We start from the raw sequence: 18,881 nt of genomic DNA, 5'->3' as shown, positions 1-18,881 counted from the left end.
TTGGTTTTATTGAATATTCTAGTATCATTTTCCCTATCATTAGAAACTCCTTCTAAGCATCGCTTTCATCCCATCATACTAATAAACCTTAATTTATGTAATCATTTCCCTAATGGTATCCACTTTCTCATGATAATGAGCATTGCCACTCATTGTTGTATATAGATTATTATCCACTTTTCAAATGACTACTTTGGAAGAGCCCTAGAAGTTGAATCCTGCGTAGAACCAAATTAACATGGTACATCTTGACGCATGACTGTTAAGAAGTTTGTATGACCTGAACTCCTACTAGCAGATAGGGAAAGTGCTGACTTAAAAAAAATTTAAATTAGTTTTGGCTCTGCACTTCTTGACATTTGAACATGATTTTTAAGAATTTGGTTACACAACCTCCGAAAGGTGCAATGAATTAATCATTTCTCCAGTTATCAAGTCTGTCAAAGTATGAACCATTATGTTATAAAAATATTTAATTCTATCAGTACTGTAAGAAGATGTGTCCACCTCATAGAACAGAATTTGAGAGTTGTATAGTCTTCAGAATGGAGAGAAAAGCCTGGGAAAAGTTTCCTAGCTTAGGAGTCTCTGTTCCCACATGTAATTGATCCATCCTAATTTTCCGAACACGTTTACATGACTTTGCTGACTAACGATAAATCCCTAGGAGAGATTTTGTGGTAAAATGTCAGTCTCTTGTTTATAAAAATGAATGCCACAAATCCAGCATGATGAATCTTTATGGAATTTAGAACAAATTATGAATGGCATGAAACAGTCTGTCTTGTTCTTCAAAGTGATGAATAAAACAAAAATGGTGTTTAGGAAACTTGTAGCATATAAAGTAGGATTAAATATATGAATCTTTAAATACCTAGATAATAAATCCCATTTCCTACCATTTTCTTCATATCTAGTACATATATTTTTATATCTACTAATGCATAAAAAATAAAGTAAAATGAATGATCGAAATAATTATTCATGTGAGTTTGCATTCTCTTTCTTTTATATATCAAAACCTCTCTTTTTTTAAAAAAGCATGTCGAGTCCATTCCTTAATCTAAAATCTAAGCCGTGTATGTATTAGAGGACCTATTGATATTCATTGCTTCTCCTCCACCAAATGGTCAGGTGCATAGACTCTGTTCACTGTGTGGCTTAAAATCCTGACCAGCCCACTTTCTACTGATGACCTTAACCTCTCAAAGCATCATTTTTTGGTATGTAGTCTAGGCACACTACAATTATTTACTTCATAGAGTTTTAAAGGATTCATAAAATGCTGGCACATGGTAAGCAAGCTAGAATTATAGGTATTATTATTAGTATCTTTTAGTCCTGTGCTTTTTAAAACTACTTTTATTCAAGGAGAGCTACCTCATTCCATTCCCTACATTTCTAATAGGTCTCTGCCACCATGGCTTTCCAGGAACCTTAATTTAGTGTGTCATGGATTTGTAAACTAGCCAGCCACTCAGCTCACCATGTGACAGCTCTATAAGAGTTCTATTTTCATGTTTTATCTTCATGTTGATACGTCAATGCAGTGTTGCTTAATTCATTGGACTCTAGCAGCAGAGGGAGGAGTTGAGAAAGGAATAATGCAGAAACAGTCATTCCATCTGGATTCCACAGCAACTGTGTTCTGTGCATACCAGGTGTAATTCTTTCTTTTCTTTTCACCTTATTTATTGAAATTCCTTTTTTAACATTTCATTGAGAGAAAGTTCCTGTATTAATCATGACTCTTTTGGATGCAAATAACAGGAATCCAGTTGTCAGTGGTTAAGGACAACAAAACTGATCAGGTAATTAACATCAGGTATAGCTGGATCTAGGGCTCAAATAATGTCAAGAATGAGTCTCTCTCTCTTTCTTCGTCTCTGTCTCTCTCCCCCCCTCTCTCTACCAGCCTTCTCACCTTCCTCTACTCCTCCCTCCCTTTCTCCCTTCCCTCTTTCTCTCTTTCTCTGTTCTACTCGTGTTGCCTTTATTTTTCTATCAGGATAAGATTGCAACTATCCAAGTTGTACCAAAGATCACCACTAGTGACTCTAGGCTATCGTTCTAGCTTTCACTCCACTAGTCAGGACACTTCTGTTCTGACAGCTTCAGTAATGGTTCCTGGTAGTGCTTTTGTCGGCTGCCTGGCTTGAATCATAAGCTTATTCTTGAATATTCACTGTGCTCTATTAGCCTGGATAATGTCTGTGCCTGAGTCCCAGGAACCTGTAAATATGTCACCTGGCAAAGGTGAATTAAATTTTCAGATGGAATTAAGGTTGCTAATCAATTGACCTTAAAATAGTAAGGTTACTCTGGATTATCCATCAGAGAGTCCTAATAAGTGGAAGAGGGAGGTGAGAGACTTGGTTCAATGTTGCTGCCTTTGAAGATGGAAGAAGCAACCATGATCCAGGGAATTCAGGTAGCCTCTGGAAACTGAAAAGGGTATGGGAACAGGAAGTGCCCATTGTGGCTCAGTGGTTAGCGAACCGACTAGTATCCATGAGGACCAGGGATTGATCCCTGGCCTTGCTCAGTGTGTTAAGGATCCAGCATTGCTGTGAGCCGTGGTGTAGGTCACAGACATGTTTCAGATCCTGCATTGCTGTGGCTGTGGTGTAGGCTGGTGGCTACAGCTCCGATTTGACCCCTAGCGTGAAAACCTCCATATGCCATGGGTGAGGCCCTAAAAAGACAAAATAATAATAATAACAAAGAGAAAGGTATGGAAATAGGCCATCCCTAGTGCTTCCAAAAAAACAAAAAACAAAAAACAAAAAAAAAGAAAGAAGAAGCAGCTCTCTGACACCTTGATTTTCAGCCCTGTACTACCTACTCCAGATTTTGACCTCCAGAGCTATAGGATAATAAATTCATGTTGTTTTGAATTGCCAAGTTTGTGGCAGTTTGTTATAGCAGCAATAGGAAACTAGTACATTGGGCCTTGTGGGTTGTCCCAGTTTCTCCTACTTTTTGCTAAACCATGAGATATTTTTGATGTGGAAAATATAATTACCACAAGTAAAGTTCCAGTGAAAACCTTTAAAACTGCTATCCGCATTTCTTATCTGTCATATTTTCTCCAGCCTTTGGCCCGGGGGACAAATGCTAATTTTCCTGGCTTTAAATTCTACACTCAATATTACTCGTTTAAAGTGTCATCCATCAAAAAATTGTAAGACGTATGAGAAATATTAATTTTTAGAATGTCTAATATTGCTCTTGAGCCTGCAAAATTTCTAGTGATGATAAATGTAACCATTGAAGTAGTTCTTTAAAAACTGATTGGAATGTTAAGATTTTGGCATTTGGGCCTCACTTAAAAAAAAATCTCCTCTACTCACTATCCTGTTATTGATTATTTGACTATTTTAAGATGTAGCAAACAAAAAAATACTTGGATATTTTTCTTTAAAACAGCTTTCTTTTTCTTTTCTTAAAAGATCTCCTCTTACCTGATTTCATGTTCTGGAACTCTAAAGAATGTGCTGTTCTTTCCTAAATGACTCTCTTGAACATAAACATTGTGCAATTGCAACAAATATTTATGAAAAAGCCAGATTTTAAAAAATGAGAAGAATTTCGAAGTTCACAACTATTTGTTCTTTCTTATAATGAGTAAAAAAAAAAAAAAGCACTCCCCATTAAATAGCTATGAAAATAGGTTTGCAACTAAAATAAAAGACATCAAAGTGTTGCTCTGCCCTGTGGTGATAAGAGTCTAGAGGAGATGAAGTGAGGAAGAAAGAATTTGGCTGTGTTGAGAATTTCCGCATGTGTCACGATGAATTTTTAATTGCCTTTGAGAGAAGATGTGTCCCCTTCGCTGATAGTGTTTACAGCCTTGGTGAGCCCTTTGGCATGTGATGTCCTCTTAAATGTCCACTCCTCGCCCCACTCACATCTTTCCTGGAGCAGCTAGCTCCTGTCATGTCTGATGAAAGTCATTCTCTTACTCTTGGCTCAGGCTTTGGAAATGTTGTTGTTGGAGCCCCTTCTTGAGCAGATCTTGAAAATGCTTATTTGATTCATTCTTGTGGCCAGATTGCTGCATACTGAGCATTTATACCTGATAAAGGAAATTGCTTGTGTGACTGCCTCTTTAGCAGAGCAATCAGCCAGCTCGTGGGAGAATCCCAGTCCCTGGGGTGGATAATGGAGCAGAGGTTGTGGCAGCTGGCCTGAACTTCAAGCCTTTGTGGACATGAATCTGAAGATGCCTTCTACCCACCAGGCACCCTAGGTTGGTGTGGGGATGGAGGGGTAGAGGCCCGAGGTGCTGGATGCAGAAGGAATCTGAAATTGACTTCCTTCTTCTGCAGTTCTAGCTAGATGGTGATGGTAACACTGGCTCATTTTTCATCTTTGAAATATGAATGGATGGATCAAATGCCTTGTGTGCCCTTCTTTCTCACTCCCATTTTACAGGTAACCTGTCCGAGCTTTAATTTTCAGTTTGCTACAGGATGCCAAGGAGTGAGTGCATCAGCTTGAAACTAACATTCAAGGCAGTGCTTTTTGACTCTAGACTGTTGGTATTCAACCAGCATACCCTACTTCCACTCCCTTCCTTGCTTGGAATTCAAGCCGCATTGCATCCATCTCAGTGTTCTGATATTCTGTGTGCCTGGGGTAGCTTTGGTCTTCACTAGATCAGCTAAAAACTGCTGGGACATCTGAGAACTTTGTCCTGCAGCCTGTTCAGGTCCTGGCAGTGTTGACTATTCTATTGGAGTCTTCCCTTGCTGTTCTAGGGCATGATCTTTGAAATATTGTGGGGACATCTTCTCCAGGAGAACATCTGGGGAGGGCTAGTGAGCTGCCTGTCCTCAGTTGTGAGCATATGGTGGCCGAATGCGTGAAGGAGTCGAGATGATTCCCCAAGCCTGGGCTGTGGGCCCTACTGTGACAGCCTTCCTTCCCAAACAGCCCTTGACTTCTCTTTGCCCCAAAGATGGATGAACACTGGGGACATTTGAACACATTTACAGCCACACCTCTGCCCCCAAAGAGCTTCATATCTCTGAAAGGACAAGACATGAGCAACTAACTTTCCACCCACAAGGATTTTTATAACTTTCATGCAGATAGTGCATGGCAGTGTCTCTTATGTGGGAAGTGTGGGGATTTGATTTGTAGATGGTCTTTCAAGCAATTTTCAGGTCTGCCATGGAAATAAAGCTAGCAGTTTTCTGAGTCAATTTTATCTTGAAGTCATGATGAGCCAGCTGAAACTATCCAGAGAGAATAAGAGGGTAATATTAATACCTAACCTTTACTGAGCACTTGTTCTGTGCTGAATATGGTGCTGGGTGTTTTGGATCAGGCCATTTAATTTTTATAGCAAGCCCATGAATGAAATCCTCTTGTTCTAATGTTTCCAAGGGAATACTGGCATAAAAAGTCTCAAGTGACCAGCATCACAAAAGAAGTAAGTAATAGAACGTCGGCATATTGGATGTAAGACTTCACAACAATTTTCCAGTGATTGGCCAGTGGTTTAGACAGTGTTTTGGAGGACTGTATGCAGCGTTTGGTAGTGAGAAATTGTATGTGGGGCATTTGGACTTGGTGCTTGCATCTTTTCATCATGAGGCAATGAGAACTTGAAGGTGAATTGGATGAAAGGGGAGTAGTTGGAAAGAAGTTTCCAAGGGGAAACCAGTAGGCTTGAATGATGCTAAGTGGGGAGAAAAGTCGAACTGAACTGAAGTCAGTTTTTCAGCCTGGGATCTGGGTTTGGGGAATTGGCATCAAGAAGAGAAACAGTGACATCAGGAAGGCATGGTGAATATTCAGGTGAAAAGGGGAAGGTTGGTTTAGATAGTTTAAGGATGCAGACAAGCTACAACACCTTCTTCTCACCAGAGAACTAACTCGTTTGGGTTTCAGTTTGAGGAAACTTCTTTTTCTTTAACCTGTAATTTCTGGCGGTCCATTTGGTATCATAACTTGCCAAAAGGTGTGAAAGGGGCCCAAAGCCTCAGCAGTCAGTGAAGGTTGGAAACTATTAGAAAAGTCTAATGTGATTGACATGAAAATAGAAAGCCTGACTAGAAGTCTTTTTTTTTTTTCTTTTTAGGGCCACACCCACAGCATATGAAGGTTCCCAGACTAGGGGTCCAATCAGAGCTACAGCTGCCAGCCTAGGCCATGTCTGCAACCCACACCACAGACACAGCAACACAGGATCCTTAAGCCACTGAGCAAGGCCAGGGATTGAACCCGCATCCTCATGGATACTAGTCGGGTTTGTTTCCGCTGCTGCACCATGATGGGAACTCCCAGAAGTCTTTAAGTATGTGGAAGCACAGAACAGTGGGTCCTCGAATCCTCTGAAGTAGGTGGCGTGCAATATTTGAGTGTTTGTGTGTGAAAAGAGGTACACACATCACACATGTATGCACGCACACATGCACTAGAATGTGGCCCTTTTCCTGCAGTGCAAGAACAAAGAAGTCCTAGAGTATGTTAACTTCTAGAATGAGGAATTTAGATATGAAAGAATTCCCTGACTAGGAGAATTGTTAATGTTACAATTATACTGCCAGAGGAGATGGAACCGTACTTTTTCCTCAAGATCACATTTTTGAGGAGATCCTCAGTAAAACATACCCCTCTGACCTGCCTGGGTTCTGAACACGCTGAAAATAGCAGCTCTAAAGATGGAGTGAAACTCTCTCTTACTGTAGAGGCCAGAGTGGAGCATGAGGCTCTCATGTGGGCAGGAAGTGCGCTAGCTGACTGGTCACCCCATGAGTTTGTGTCAGGTCCACTGGGTGGGGAGGGGACTGTGGCAGAAGTGAAAAGGAACACGAGACATTATCAGGGTCATTCCTGGAAAAGGGTTATGAGGGGGTGCCCAGCTGTGCAAACTGCTTATTTCCCCCAGACTTGTCAGTCACATCCAGGGCGCTTCTGCTTTTTTGCTGGGGAAGGGTGAGTGAGGAGCGATGGAGAGGCCTGGAATACTCAGAGAAAAACCTCTCCTCACAGGGAGAGGAGCAGGTGAAAGGCACTGTCCTCTAACTTAAGAAGACATAATGTCATGGAGTTCCCGTTGTGGCACAGCAGGTTAAGCACCTAATATCCATGAGGATGCGGGTTCGATCCCTGGCTTTGCCCAGTGGGTTAAGGATCCAGTGTTGCCATGAGCTGTGGTGTAGGTTGCAGACATGGCTTGGATCTGGCATTGCTGTGGCTGTGGTGTAGGCCGGCAGCTGCAGCTCTGATTCCATCCCTATCCTGCGAACTTTCATGTGCCAGAGGTGTGGCCCTAAAAAGACAAATAAATACAAGAAAATGTAATGTCTTCTACTCGGGTTGCCCTAATTGTAAGAAAGAGACAAGAACGGGATGATTTTTCAAGCTCTTTTTAATTTTTGACCTGTGTAGTTCTAATTCTATGAATATCCAGGGATTGCCAGGTGGGGGCTGATTTCCTGCCGATGGTTCCTCAGTGCGAGGGGCTCTGTGTGTCTGCATTCCAGGAGATCTGTTTTAATGATCAGATCCATTGTTGTTGTTCTAGTAGCTTAAAATATAAGTTCTGGATACTAGGAAATGTTTGATTTACAGGCCGGTGGGAACTGTGAGAAATCTAACCAATATTGGCAAGCAAATTCCAGCCGTAGAGGTAGATGACAGCTTGTGTGGTTTGCTATCATTGATTGCTTGATGGTAAATTACTATCTGGGAGAAGAGGTTGCATTCTAACTTTAGATACACCCTTAGGCTGAAACTTCTCTCATTCAACCATTCACAGATACTTATTGAGTGACTTCAGACTCAGTTTTAGGCACTGGAAAACTATGGTGAGGAGAACAGAAAAAAAAAAAAAAACAAAAACCTGCCCTTATGAAGCTTATATGGTAGCAGGTATAAAGAAACAACAAACAGATAAACATATAAGTAAAGCTTCTAGTAAGATGGTGACAGGTTTGGTGGGGAAAAGTAAAATGCAAAAGGGAGATAGTAATGAGGCAGTTCCTGGGATCAGGAAGGGCCTCAATGGGAGGGTCAAGTTTAAGCAAAGAGCTGAAGGGATTGAGGGGAGGGCCATGTGGTTGCAGGAGGGGGGGGCTTGGCCAAGGAAATGGTGAGTCCAGGGACCGTGGGGTGTGGGGATTCCTGCTGGGGCTGGGCCTTGTCAGCCATTTCCCTCTGAGCAGGATGGTTTTGATGTGATCTGCCATTTGGCTCACTCAGGCTCTGCTCGGAGGAGACTCTGTGAAGGGGAAGAGCAGGTGTAAGGAGAACGGTCACAGGAGATGGTGGTTTGGACTGGGGAGCAGAGGCAGAGGTGGTGAGCAGTGGTTGGAGTCTGGGGAGCTTTTGGAGGTAGAGTCAATAGAATTTATGCAAGATGTGGTGTGGGAAGAATTCAGGGTGGACAGTCGAGCTTTCGGCATGACTGCTGTGAGCAGAGAGTTACCATTCACTGACGTGGACGAGGAGGGAATGGTTTGGGAGCAGAAGGTAGGACGTTTGCTTCTTGGAAGTGCTGAGATGCTTCGTGAACGTCCACAAGGCAGGGATCCAGGGGCACGTGGGTTGAGAGAAGAGCTCATGGAGGAAGCTAGGGCTAGAGGTACGGAACCGCGAAGTCACACAAAGTCACGGATGGGGTGAGTTCACCAGGCCTGGCAAGGGAGATGCAGAAGCGGGGTCTGGCTTAGGTCCTGCAGTGTGTACAGGTCATGGGCATAGAGGGGCGTGAGGACAAAGAGTGAGAAGGGGAGACCGCTGAGGAGAGGGGGAACCAGAAGAGAATGGTTTCCTGGAAGCTAAAGAAAGAACGTGTTTCCAGAAGGAAAGAGAAACCAAGAGTCAGATGCTGCTAACAGGTCGAATAAGAAGATAGAGTCTTGACCATTAGTTTCAGCCACTGGGGATTCCTAATTACCTTGACAAGAGTGGGTTCAAGAAAGCACAAGAATGGGAAGAGAGGGGAGTTTCCATTGTGGTGCAGCAGAAACAAGCCTGACTAGTATCCATGAGGATACGGGGTTCGATCCCCAGCCTCTCTCAGTGGGTCGGGGATCTGGCGTTGCTGTGAGCTGTGGTGTAGGATCGCAGACACAGCTTGGATCCTGCATTGCTGTGGCTGTGGTATAGGCCAGCAGCTGTAGCTCTGTGTCAACCCCTAGCCTGGGAACTTCCATACGCTGCAGGTGTGGCCCTCAAAAGCAAAAAAAAAAAAAAAAAAAAAAAAGGAATTGGAGATATCCAGTCTAGTAAATTTTTGGAAGTGTCTTGCTCTAAAGGGCAATGAAGTAATGGGGAATTAGCGAGAGCTGGATGTGACAGCAAGGTTTTTGGTCAAGATAGGAAATACAGCAGCTTATTTATTTGCTGGTGGGAATGAACTCGTGATGGGAAAATTGATGAGGAGAGAGAGGGGACAGCTGCAGAAGCTGCCTTGCCATGAACAAGAAGAGGGGCTAGTATGTGGTTCACAGTAGAGGGTTGCTCTTAGGTAAGAGCACCGTTAATGCATCCACACCAGCATGAGCAGATGGACCAGGTCTTCACAGATGCCAGTGGGTTGGAGAAAATTCACGACTTCTGAGACACACTTCTGAGACACACTTCTGAGACACACTTCTGAGACACTGTAAAACTGGTTTTATAGCAGCCCCGGCTCTCTGCGCTTATGGAACTTGGGACTCACAGAAACCTTTACATACCTATTGCTGTGGCCGTTCAGCAATCCCAGTTGACATTTGTATCATTTCACAATTTAAAATTGCACACAAGCATTATAATAGTAAGTAGCAAATTTACACATAAGTTAAAATAGATAATATTTACTAAATCCACTGCATAATCTCATTTAAACTTCTTATCAAGCCTGTGAAGTTGGAAATGTTACTAACCCCCAGTTAACAACTGAGGCAACTGAACCTAAAGAAAAAATAAAGAACTTGTTCATGTGTTGACTTAACTTGCTATTTTCTGACCCCATAGTCTATTCCTTGACCACAGGCTGTATTGCTTTGCAGCAGTATTTGGGCCTGTGAAACGTGTCAGTTCTGAATGTGGGCACTGGTTTGCGTATGTCATGATAATCTGAAATTAAATACTTTTGATAGTCCTGAGCTTTACCATTATCCCTTTATTTTTCTTCCCAAGACCAAGAATTTAAGAGCCTTTTACAAAAAGTTTTGAAGCTACACTAGAGGCAAAATTGGTTGGCTGGCTGTATGTTGGCAGGACGTCATCCTTCTTGTGGTACTTTTCCTTTCTAAGTCAAATCTTAACCTAAAAATTGACAGCAGGATGTTCCATCTATTCTGCAGTGAATGAGAGTGTGATCTTCAGCGTCGAGATGATCAGAATTGAAATTTTGCTTTGGCTGCTTGTTTGCTGCCCGTCAGGCCTTCTCCTAACAAGGTCATGATACCTACCAACTGTGACCATTGTGAGGATTAGAGAAAGTATTTTCTCAAGCACAAGGCACAGTGCCTGGTATTTATCCTGCAATAGACGGCAGGTGACTAGGTGGTTCCTCTGTCGGCTCCATTAACCACCGTCCAGGGTGGGTGGTGGACTGAGGGTGACTAAGTGCATCTTTTTCCTTCATTCCCAACAGGAAAATGACTCATTCGGAGTTTAATTTCAGAAGTGTTTCTTATGTGTACCTTTTAGGAATCATTGATTATTTAACATTAGAGAAGACAAAGCTCTATAGAAATCCACCATCATGATTTTGAATAAAAATTCAGAACATGTTGTCCGACGGTGGAAAAATGGAATCGTCCCCGAGAACCCAGGATGTGTGGTGTGCTGTAAGCATGAAACTCTGGGTGTCCTCTTGGGTGTGGAGGGGACACCCTGCAATCGCCTTCTGTTTTCTAGTTCTCCAGTCACTTAATCCAGACATTCGGATTAAGACTTTGATTGTGGGAGTTCCCCTCAGTGAAGACGGGGAATCCATACATCAAAATGAAGCATTGCTTTTCCTCCCTTGAGTGAGTGAACTGGTGGTTAAGGAAAGAGTTACAACTGGGATTGTTGGTGCAGCCGTGGGTGGAGGTCAGTGTGTGGGGTGGCATAGATAAAGCAGAGGTTCTTGGTGCCCTGCATGGCCAACTTATACATAGTAACTTGTCCTGCTGCTCAGAGACCCCGGCAGCTACAAAATCTTGTATTAGAGGCTACTGGGAATGCTGAGTTGAACGGGTTCCGCATCCTCAAGGAATTCATTTGGGGTGGCTTGGTCAGTCCACATCCAAGAGCCCAAGCTATCACTTGCACGGAGACTGTCCCCTCTGTTACTCTGCTTCTGTGACACTTGAGTTCCTTCCCTAAAGTTTCATGTTCTTTCTCTAAACCAGAATTTATGCACGTATTCACCATGGATTGGGTTCTAAGGGAGATGAAATCTGTGTGCCTGTGTAGGTCTCTGACTGTGATGGGGGTCCATGAGGCAGGAATCCTGATGCCTTGGCTCTCAGTGTGGAAGCCAGGGATGTAGCTTTGCTCTGTGATGTGATGGTCCGCACTCCTTCTCTGCCTAGGACATATGTACAACGTGTTCCTTGCTCGATGCATTTAAAAATGAGGGATGTGTGGTTGAAATACATTGGTCGTTATACGTGGTGTAATGATAACAAACATGCACTCAAGGGATTTCCAAGTAGCAAAACACCTTCATTTGTCTCCTGCTACTTTACATGCTGTTTGAGGTGTTTAAAAAGCAGGAACATAACGAAAACCATGACTTTATCTGATATTTTAAGGGCTTAGGTTGTAGGTTCATCTGTGGGTCTCATACTCTAATGTATTAGGTGACATGCATGCAGTTTCCGAGAGGTGAGCAGTACTTGTGAATCATACAACTTTTTTTTTTTTTTGGTCTTTTTGCTATTTCTTTGGGCCACTTCGGAGGTTCCCAGGCTAGGGGTCGAATCGGAGCTGTAGCCCCCGGCCTACGCCAGAGCCACAGCAACGCAGGATCCGAGCCGCGTCTGCAACCTACACCACAGCTCAGGGCAACGCCGGATCGTTAACCCACTGAGCAAGGGCAGGGACCGAACCCACAACCTCATGGTTCCTAGTCGGATTCGTTAACCACTGTGCCACGACGGGAACTCCGTCATACAACTTTTTAAGGATACTTTATTATACTACAGGACTAGTCTTAGGCTAGAATCATGAAGATGAAGACCTTGTAAATTCATGTTCTCAGTTTCCTTTCCACACGTTCTTTCTTTATCCTTGTTGCCATCCTCATTTCCTTCTGCCTTCAAAATAATTTCTTTTAAGGGAGAAATGGTTCATTTAACATCTTATCTTTCCCAAGGATGTTTACGTTTTAGCAGACATAACACTTGGCTAAATTTAGGGAATTAAGTGCTAATTGTGAAATTCAGTTTAACATGTAAGTGGCCACCCGTGGTGTAAAGTGGATCCAAGTATTGAATTCATACACAAATGAGTGTCTGTCCCATGTCAGGAATATGGTGCAAAATGACAGTGCCGTTTGCTCTTGACTGGCCAACACTTGTGCACTCAATTTATAGATGCTTATTTCTTCTTTTTTACACCATTCTCCTCATTTTCTGAAAATGTTCTATGGGTTACAGGACATCCTGTGATGTGGCAGAGTGAGTGTATGGGCTTTGGAGTGTGACTTGGAGTCATATCTGAGCGTCACAGTTATTTGACTTGGGACCCACCCCTCCTGAATCTCAGTTTCCCCCCCTGTGAAGTATGATTATCAGGGCTGCTCTGATGGAAAAAATAGGTATAAACTACAGCATCATCAGCTACAGTGAATAAATTACAGACAAATGGTAGATGCAACACAAAGTAACTATTGCGATTGGCATAAATTCTAGGATTCTTACAAGGAAAACATTAAAACCATCAGAAAAAAATTTCTTCTACATAATAGCAACTTTATTAAAAGTTCGGAGCAGGTATCAGTTATGTCAATGTCAAATTAATTGGCAGTACATCTCGATTAAAAGCAAGCCAGATACAGTTTATGGAAAGTTAATACATGCATATTTTCAGACATGTAAATGAGATAAGTAGTCACATCGAAGTAAACTTTTTAAAAATTAAAATAAAATGATTCATGCAACACAGAGTTACCTAAACGCATTTGAGAAATGATTTGAATTCCCACAATGTACTACTTATGAGATGACTCGGGAATATATTTATTATGCAATTTGAAGTATGGTCTTGTGAGGTGGGCACTTGATGCCTGTGTTATGTCCTCCTGTGTTCTCTTTTTGCACAGTGTTCTACAATTCTATTTTTCACCCCACAGATTTACCAATAAAGAGACAGAGAGAGTATGAGCTGGTGACTCCAGTCAGCACAAATTTTGAAGGACACTATCTCTCCCATATTCTTTCTGCGAATCACAAAAAGAGGTCAACGAGGGATGTGTCTTCCAACTCTGAGCAATTGTTCTTTAACATCACAGCATTTGGAAGAGATTTTCATCTGCGACTAAAGCCCAACACTCAGCTGGTGGCTCCCGGTGCTGTTGTAGAGTGGCATGAGACAACTCTGGTGCCTGGGAATTTAACTGAACCCATTCATGATCATCAACCAGGAAGGGCTTCAGAAAGAATCTGGAAAACAGAGCCTTTGCAGACTAACTGTGCTTATGTTGGTGACATCATGGACGTTCCAGGAACTTCTGTTGCCATTAGCAACTGTGATGGTCTGGTAAGACTCATTGCCTTTTGTGTCTGTGTGTTTGCAGGTGTTTGGGAGTGCAGCGTGCCTTCAGCATGCTTTGGAAGGAAGAGGTGGAAAGAAAGCCTCATTCTTATATTTTAAGTTCAGGAAGAAGCATTAGAAAGCATTTTACCATCAAAGATGTGCGCTTTGGCTTAATGTTTTTTTGTTTTGTTTTTTGCTTTGGCTTAATTTTGACACAAAGACAACATTAGTCTAAGAAACCAAGTAGTGTTCTTTGCTTGTATGTTCACGTGCATTACATTGAGGAGTTTTATTTCTTTCAAAGCATTCTGGAAACTTTCTCAAGAAGCAAAACTTCATTCAAAATGATATTATTTCCCTTCTTATATGGTAACATTGGATATCTTCTTAAAGAAATATTTTAAAAGCATTATTTTGCTTCCCTGCAGAATGTTAAAATGGGAAATGAGAAGCTCCTCTGTCAGAATTTGTTCAGAATTACTTTATGAACATGAGATGCAGTTCTCTGTATATGGTGGTTTTGATTCACTTTTGCTTTATTTTTAAATAAGATATCCATATATTGTTCTTTAGTTTAGTGGTTGAGGCCAGTGGTAACTGATCCTTCTTCACATGATTGCTTGGAAGATGTGAAGTGTTTTTATTTGTCTTGTATCTCCAGCTGTTATTTGAAAAGTATGTCAATGTTTATGCCTCTTCCATTCAGGTTGACTCTAAGTCTTCGTTCGAAAAGAACAGCCATTTTTCCTTCTGTGGTTGCCAGGCTGCCGTTTCTTGGGAGTTCAGAGCAATTCTCTTTGTTTTGTCTCTCTTCTGGGAGGTCTTAAAATGTTCCTTACATTCCTGCTTATAGTTACCTTGGCTGCTCCTCCAGCAATACCTTGAATTTTCAGCTGTTGTCCTCTAGGCATAGGCACAATCCAAAGGAGTCATGATGCCATATGTTTTACCAAGTGCTGATGAGTTCGTGGTGGTAGGCTTTATTTTGGGGGTCTTATATTGCCTGTTTTTTTGTTGTTGTTATGCTCATGGCATATGGAGGTTCCTGGGCCAGGGATTGAATCTGAGCTACATCTGCGACCTATGCCACAGTTGTGGCAATGCTAGATCCTTAACCCATGGCACTGGACCCAGGACCAAACCGGCCCCTCAGCAGGGATCTGAGCCACTACAGAGACAACACCAGATCCTTAACCTACTGTGCCACAGTGGGAACTCCTTGTACTGCTTCTTGATGGTCTGTAGGGTTTTAGAAGCCAGCACAGAAAGCCAAATAGAGTACCCGTGGCAGGTCCAAGTCTCCCAGTTGGACTTCATCAGTTTATGTTCCACCCTGTCTCATTTGATGCTGGACCGTGTTCCGGGATTTGAAGACACAAGGTATCTCTCAAATTCCTCTCATTCCACACAAAGTTGAGTAGATCTGAATTAACTAAGTCATTGAATAAAAAAATAGAAAGAAAGCACTTTCTGGAAGACTAAGTTTAAAGTATTCACTAAGAAAGCTTAATTCAGTACTAATCAGATATAAAAGGAAATACATTATTTAAAAAGGTACTGTTTTAGAATACTTCTAAGCAAAATATATTGAGTGTAAAACCAAGTTTAGGGTTTTTTGATTCTTGTTTTTAGTTTTATAGCATAAAAATATGTACTTTTTTTTCTCTTTGGTTAAGATTGAAGTTTGGGATATAAGATTGAAACTTGAAGGCAAAAGGCAAGGAAATTATTTTAATGGGGTTATCATAGTGATTTTTAAGCCTGACTTAACAATCAGTATATTTTGGTATTCTAGGTATTGTGAAAGGGTGAAATGAATGATCACAATAACCATCCTCATGGAGCTCTAAGATGTTAAATTTGCCCTAGATTTTGTGTCAAAATATCTGATATATATGTATGTACATGTACACACACATGCACACACACTCACATAGTGGAATCATGTTTAACTTAAAAACTGTGGTAAAGGGAAATATCTTCTGGAGAGATTTTATGAATGGGGACAGAGTTTCAAACCAGACATAGGTGGCCCTGGCCTTGAGCTTGATCCAGGAAAAAGGTGGAGTCTGGCCTCTAGCAGGCGGTGCTGACTATGTGGGTAATGGAAACGGAAGCCTTTTCTAGAGTTTGCAGCTCATAGCAGCTATGGAGGAAGAGCAGGAAGAGAAGTAGGCCTATAGAGAGCAGATCAATACACTCAAGCGATAACAGCGGTGGCTCCTTCATCAGTCTGTGAACAAGTTCTTCACATTGCAGAATTGCATTGGACAGGATAAGCCCCTTAGCAGAGATGAAGTAGGAGGTAAACTTGATGGCAGTGTCAACAGTTTGGCTGATTAGCTGATTCCTAAACCCTTTTTGTTCCTTTAACTTGCTATATGGAGATTTAAGTTTGACCTTCTTGACCTTAGAATGGGCAGTAGGGATACTGACATAGCGTAGATGACTGAGGATTAACCTGAAGGGCTCTAAAGCCATTGCCCTGGGAAGCTCTTGGATTATAATCAAATCCAAGCTGTCCTCATAGAAAGCACAGCCACTCCAGGCCTGAAACTACCAATGGTATTTTTATAATGAGCTCTGCCCAGCAAGTATGAAGGTAAGTCTCCTGCTCTGGGGGCGAATGCCAGCAAAGCCTTCCCTGGAGCGGTTCATTTTAGATGAGTGAGGATGGGATTCCAATGATGTGATTTTCTCCCTGTGTCCTTTGAAGCTCTTGCTCACAGGGAGCAGCCATAGGTCTTTATTCTCACTGAAACTGGAGGGTTCTAAGCACAAACCTTCTCCCTGAGTGAAACTCCTTACCTCTTTTTTCCTCTATTGCTACTTTGTGGCATACTATGTATGTTTGACATGGGCAGTGCTCTGAGACATGATTAATCGGTATTAAACAGAATGCTTTAATTTAAATTAAAAAAAAAAAACAGTGCTACTCAAAGTCTGTAGACTCAGGTTTATGACAAGGTACATACAGAAAGGGAGACTATATCAAGAAACTCTTATGACAGTTTGACAGAATAATTATATTTGTTTTGGGCCTAATAATAATAATAATTTCACATATTTTTTTTTCATTTAATTTTTCTAGTGATTAGTCTTTCTTGTGTTTTACAATCAGTCCAAGACGAATTGGGAAGAAAAGAAACAGTTTTTTCACCTCCAGATAGTTTGAAAGCCAAGCAGTAATGCTTAGCTGTTTTTATTTCTCTGGACATCCGAAACTTGACAGAAATAGTAGAGTCGACTTATTCTGGGTAACTGTATAAAATAATCACAGGAAAGGTACTTTAAACGTGGCCATCATTGAGGAGGCATCAGGAAAAATGCCTTATGTGACATATCCGGAGCCATGGTCTAGAAAGTAATATAGACATGTGTAGCCATAATAATGCAAATATTATTCCATGGGTTTCTTAAATCAACACCAGAGTCTTCTGCATGAAGGGGTTGACCATGATTCTCACCCAGTCCGACCAAGTACAATATGTGTTCCTGTCTAGCATGACCTTTTCCTATTCTTTGGCAAGATTGTCCTTAATGAGTCACTTCTAATTCTTCACCAGTTGCAGCTTTATGCCTGCTCTAGTCTACCCTGCTTATAGGTGAGAATTGTTATGATATTCAGTCATGAGATGGTCCTTGATTTCTGACAGCATCCAACTTTTAAAAAGCCTGCTTCTCTAAACCCTTCTCCAAATTACTCAACCAAAGCCTAAATCCTGCTTACAGGTTCTTTCTAAAGCTCTCTTACTGAGATGCTCCCGGTTCCCTCTGGTGAGCGTTCTGGCTGCATGCAACATGTAATAAACCCAGCTTGTCAACTGCAGATGTGCCCCCAGCCGTCTTTGGCTGGAGGCTGCTGCCATGCTTTACCTCTCTTCTTCTGCATCTGAAGTGAGAGTCCATGGTCGGGAGTCACGGTGATGGCAGGCATTTCACGTACTTCTGGGTGGGAAGACGGCTTCTGGCTGAGAATCCCAGGTGAAAACAGCTTACTTTATTGCACAGAGCCCTGGCATTGCCCTTAACATCATTACATCTCCCCTGTGAATAGCGGCTGCTCATGATCATACTTTGTGGTCTTCAAAGTTGCCAAAATAAAGGGTTATTTGGTTAGTAGGCTTTATGTCATGTCTTCATAGCATAAGGAAACTGGATTTTTCTAGACTTGCTAGAACAATATTGCTCTGTAAGTCGCTTGGATTATCATCAGAAGAAACTGATCGGGAGTGGAAGAACTGACTGGTGATGGCTCTTTTTGGGTTCTCCAGCTCAGTGATTTCCTTGTGGGCTGATTTTATGATCAAAGGAGTTTATCTAGGACAGGAGTTTTCAGTACTTTTTAACATTTGGGATTCTTCCTCCAAATGAAATCACTGGGGGTTAGCTCATAAAATAATATGTAAAATGGCTCGACTCAGGAAAGGCCTGGGGAAAACACAGGAAGGGAGATCCCTTTTTCCCAGTTTCTCTCCATCTTGCCTTGTACTCAGTGCAGACCACATCTCTGTCTCCTGAGGCATCTCACGGGGTTCTTCACTTTTAGGGCAGAGGGTCTTGGAAGCGTGAGGTTAACAATTTGGGAACCATAAGCAGAACCCCTTTTTAAAATATCTGATACTGCATCTGGTTAGTATCAGAGGCACCATACCCTTTTCAGATTTGTGGCATGGGCCACAGAAAGTCTTTGTGGATAAATGAAAATTTACAAAGAAAACAGCCATGAGACTTCCTTGCCTTAAGACTTTTGCTTTGGTATAGGGTGCCTTCGGGAACATGTTATTGCCATACCTATTTCGGTTAAGTCCAGCTGCAGAGGCACTTTTTAAAAAGGTCTGTTTTAAAAAGTAGTATGAGCCAGTGTGCCTGGGATTGGGACCATTTGCCTAGTGATTACAAATACAGCTCAGTCTGGTAAATGAAATGTTTAATACTAAACAGATAGATACAAAGCTGTAGCTATTTATAGTGGATACTGATCTTTAGGTCTTGACATTTGAACATCTGCTTTTTTGAGGCCAACCTGATGGCTAAAAGCCAGGCACCTCCCAGCTTTTTCTCCTGTGGAACATGTCTATGGAAGGTATCATGTGTTTTATTGATGAGACAGAGGGAGACTTGTGTCTTCATAGTTTACATGCTGATTTAAGAGACCTTAGTAGATCTGGGGAGCGAAGGAC

General features: G+C 41.9%; 1 protein-coding gene across 1 annotated transcript in view; it reads left to right on the top strand.

Moving 5' to 3' along the window:
* The window catches only part of ADAMTS3 (ADAM metallopeptidase with thrombospondin type 1 motif 3), a 270,429-nt gene that overhangs the window by 6,484 nt on the left and 245,064 nt on the right, over positions 1–18,881 (top strand). Inside the window, 1 exon segment of the mRNA XM_047799019.1 lies at positions 13,295–13,701. Within this exon segment, the coding sequence (XP_047654975.1) occupies positions 13,295–13,701 (407 nt within the window).

This window comes from Phacochoerus africanus, chromosome 10 (genome assembly GCF_016906955.1).
Source record: "Phacochoerus africanus isolate WHEZ1 chromosome 10, ROS_Pafr_v1, whole genome shotgun sequence".
Taxonomy (NCBI): domain Eukaryota; kingdom Metazoa; phylum Chordata; class Mammalia; order Artiodactyla; family Suidae; genus Phacochoerus; species Phacochoerus africanus.
This window is presented reverse-complemented; position numbering and strand designations above follow the sequence as displayed.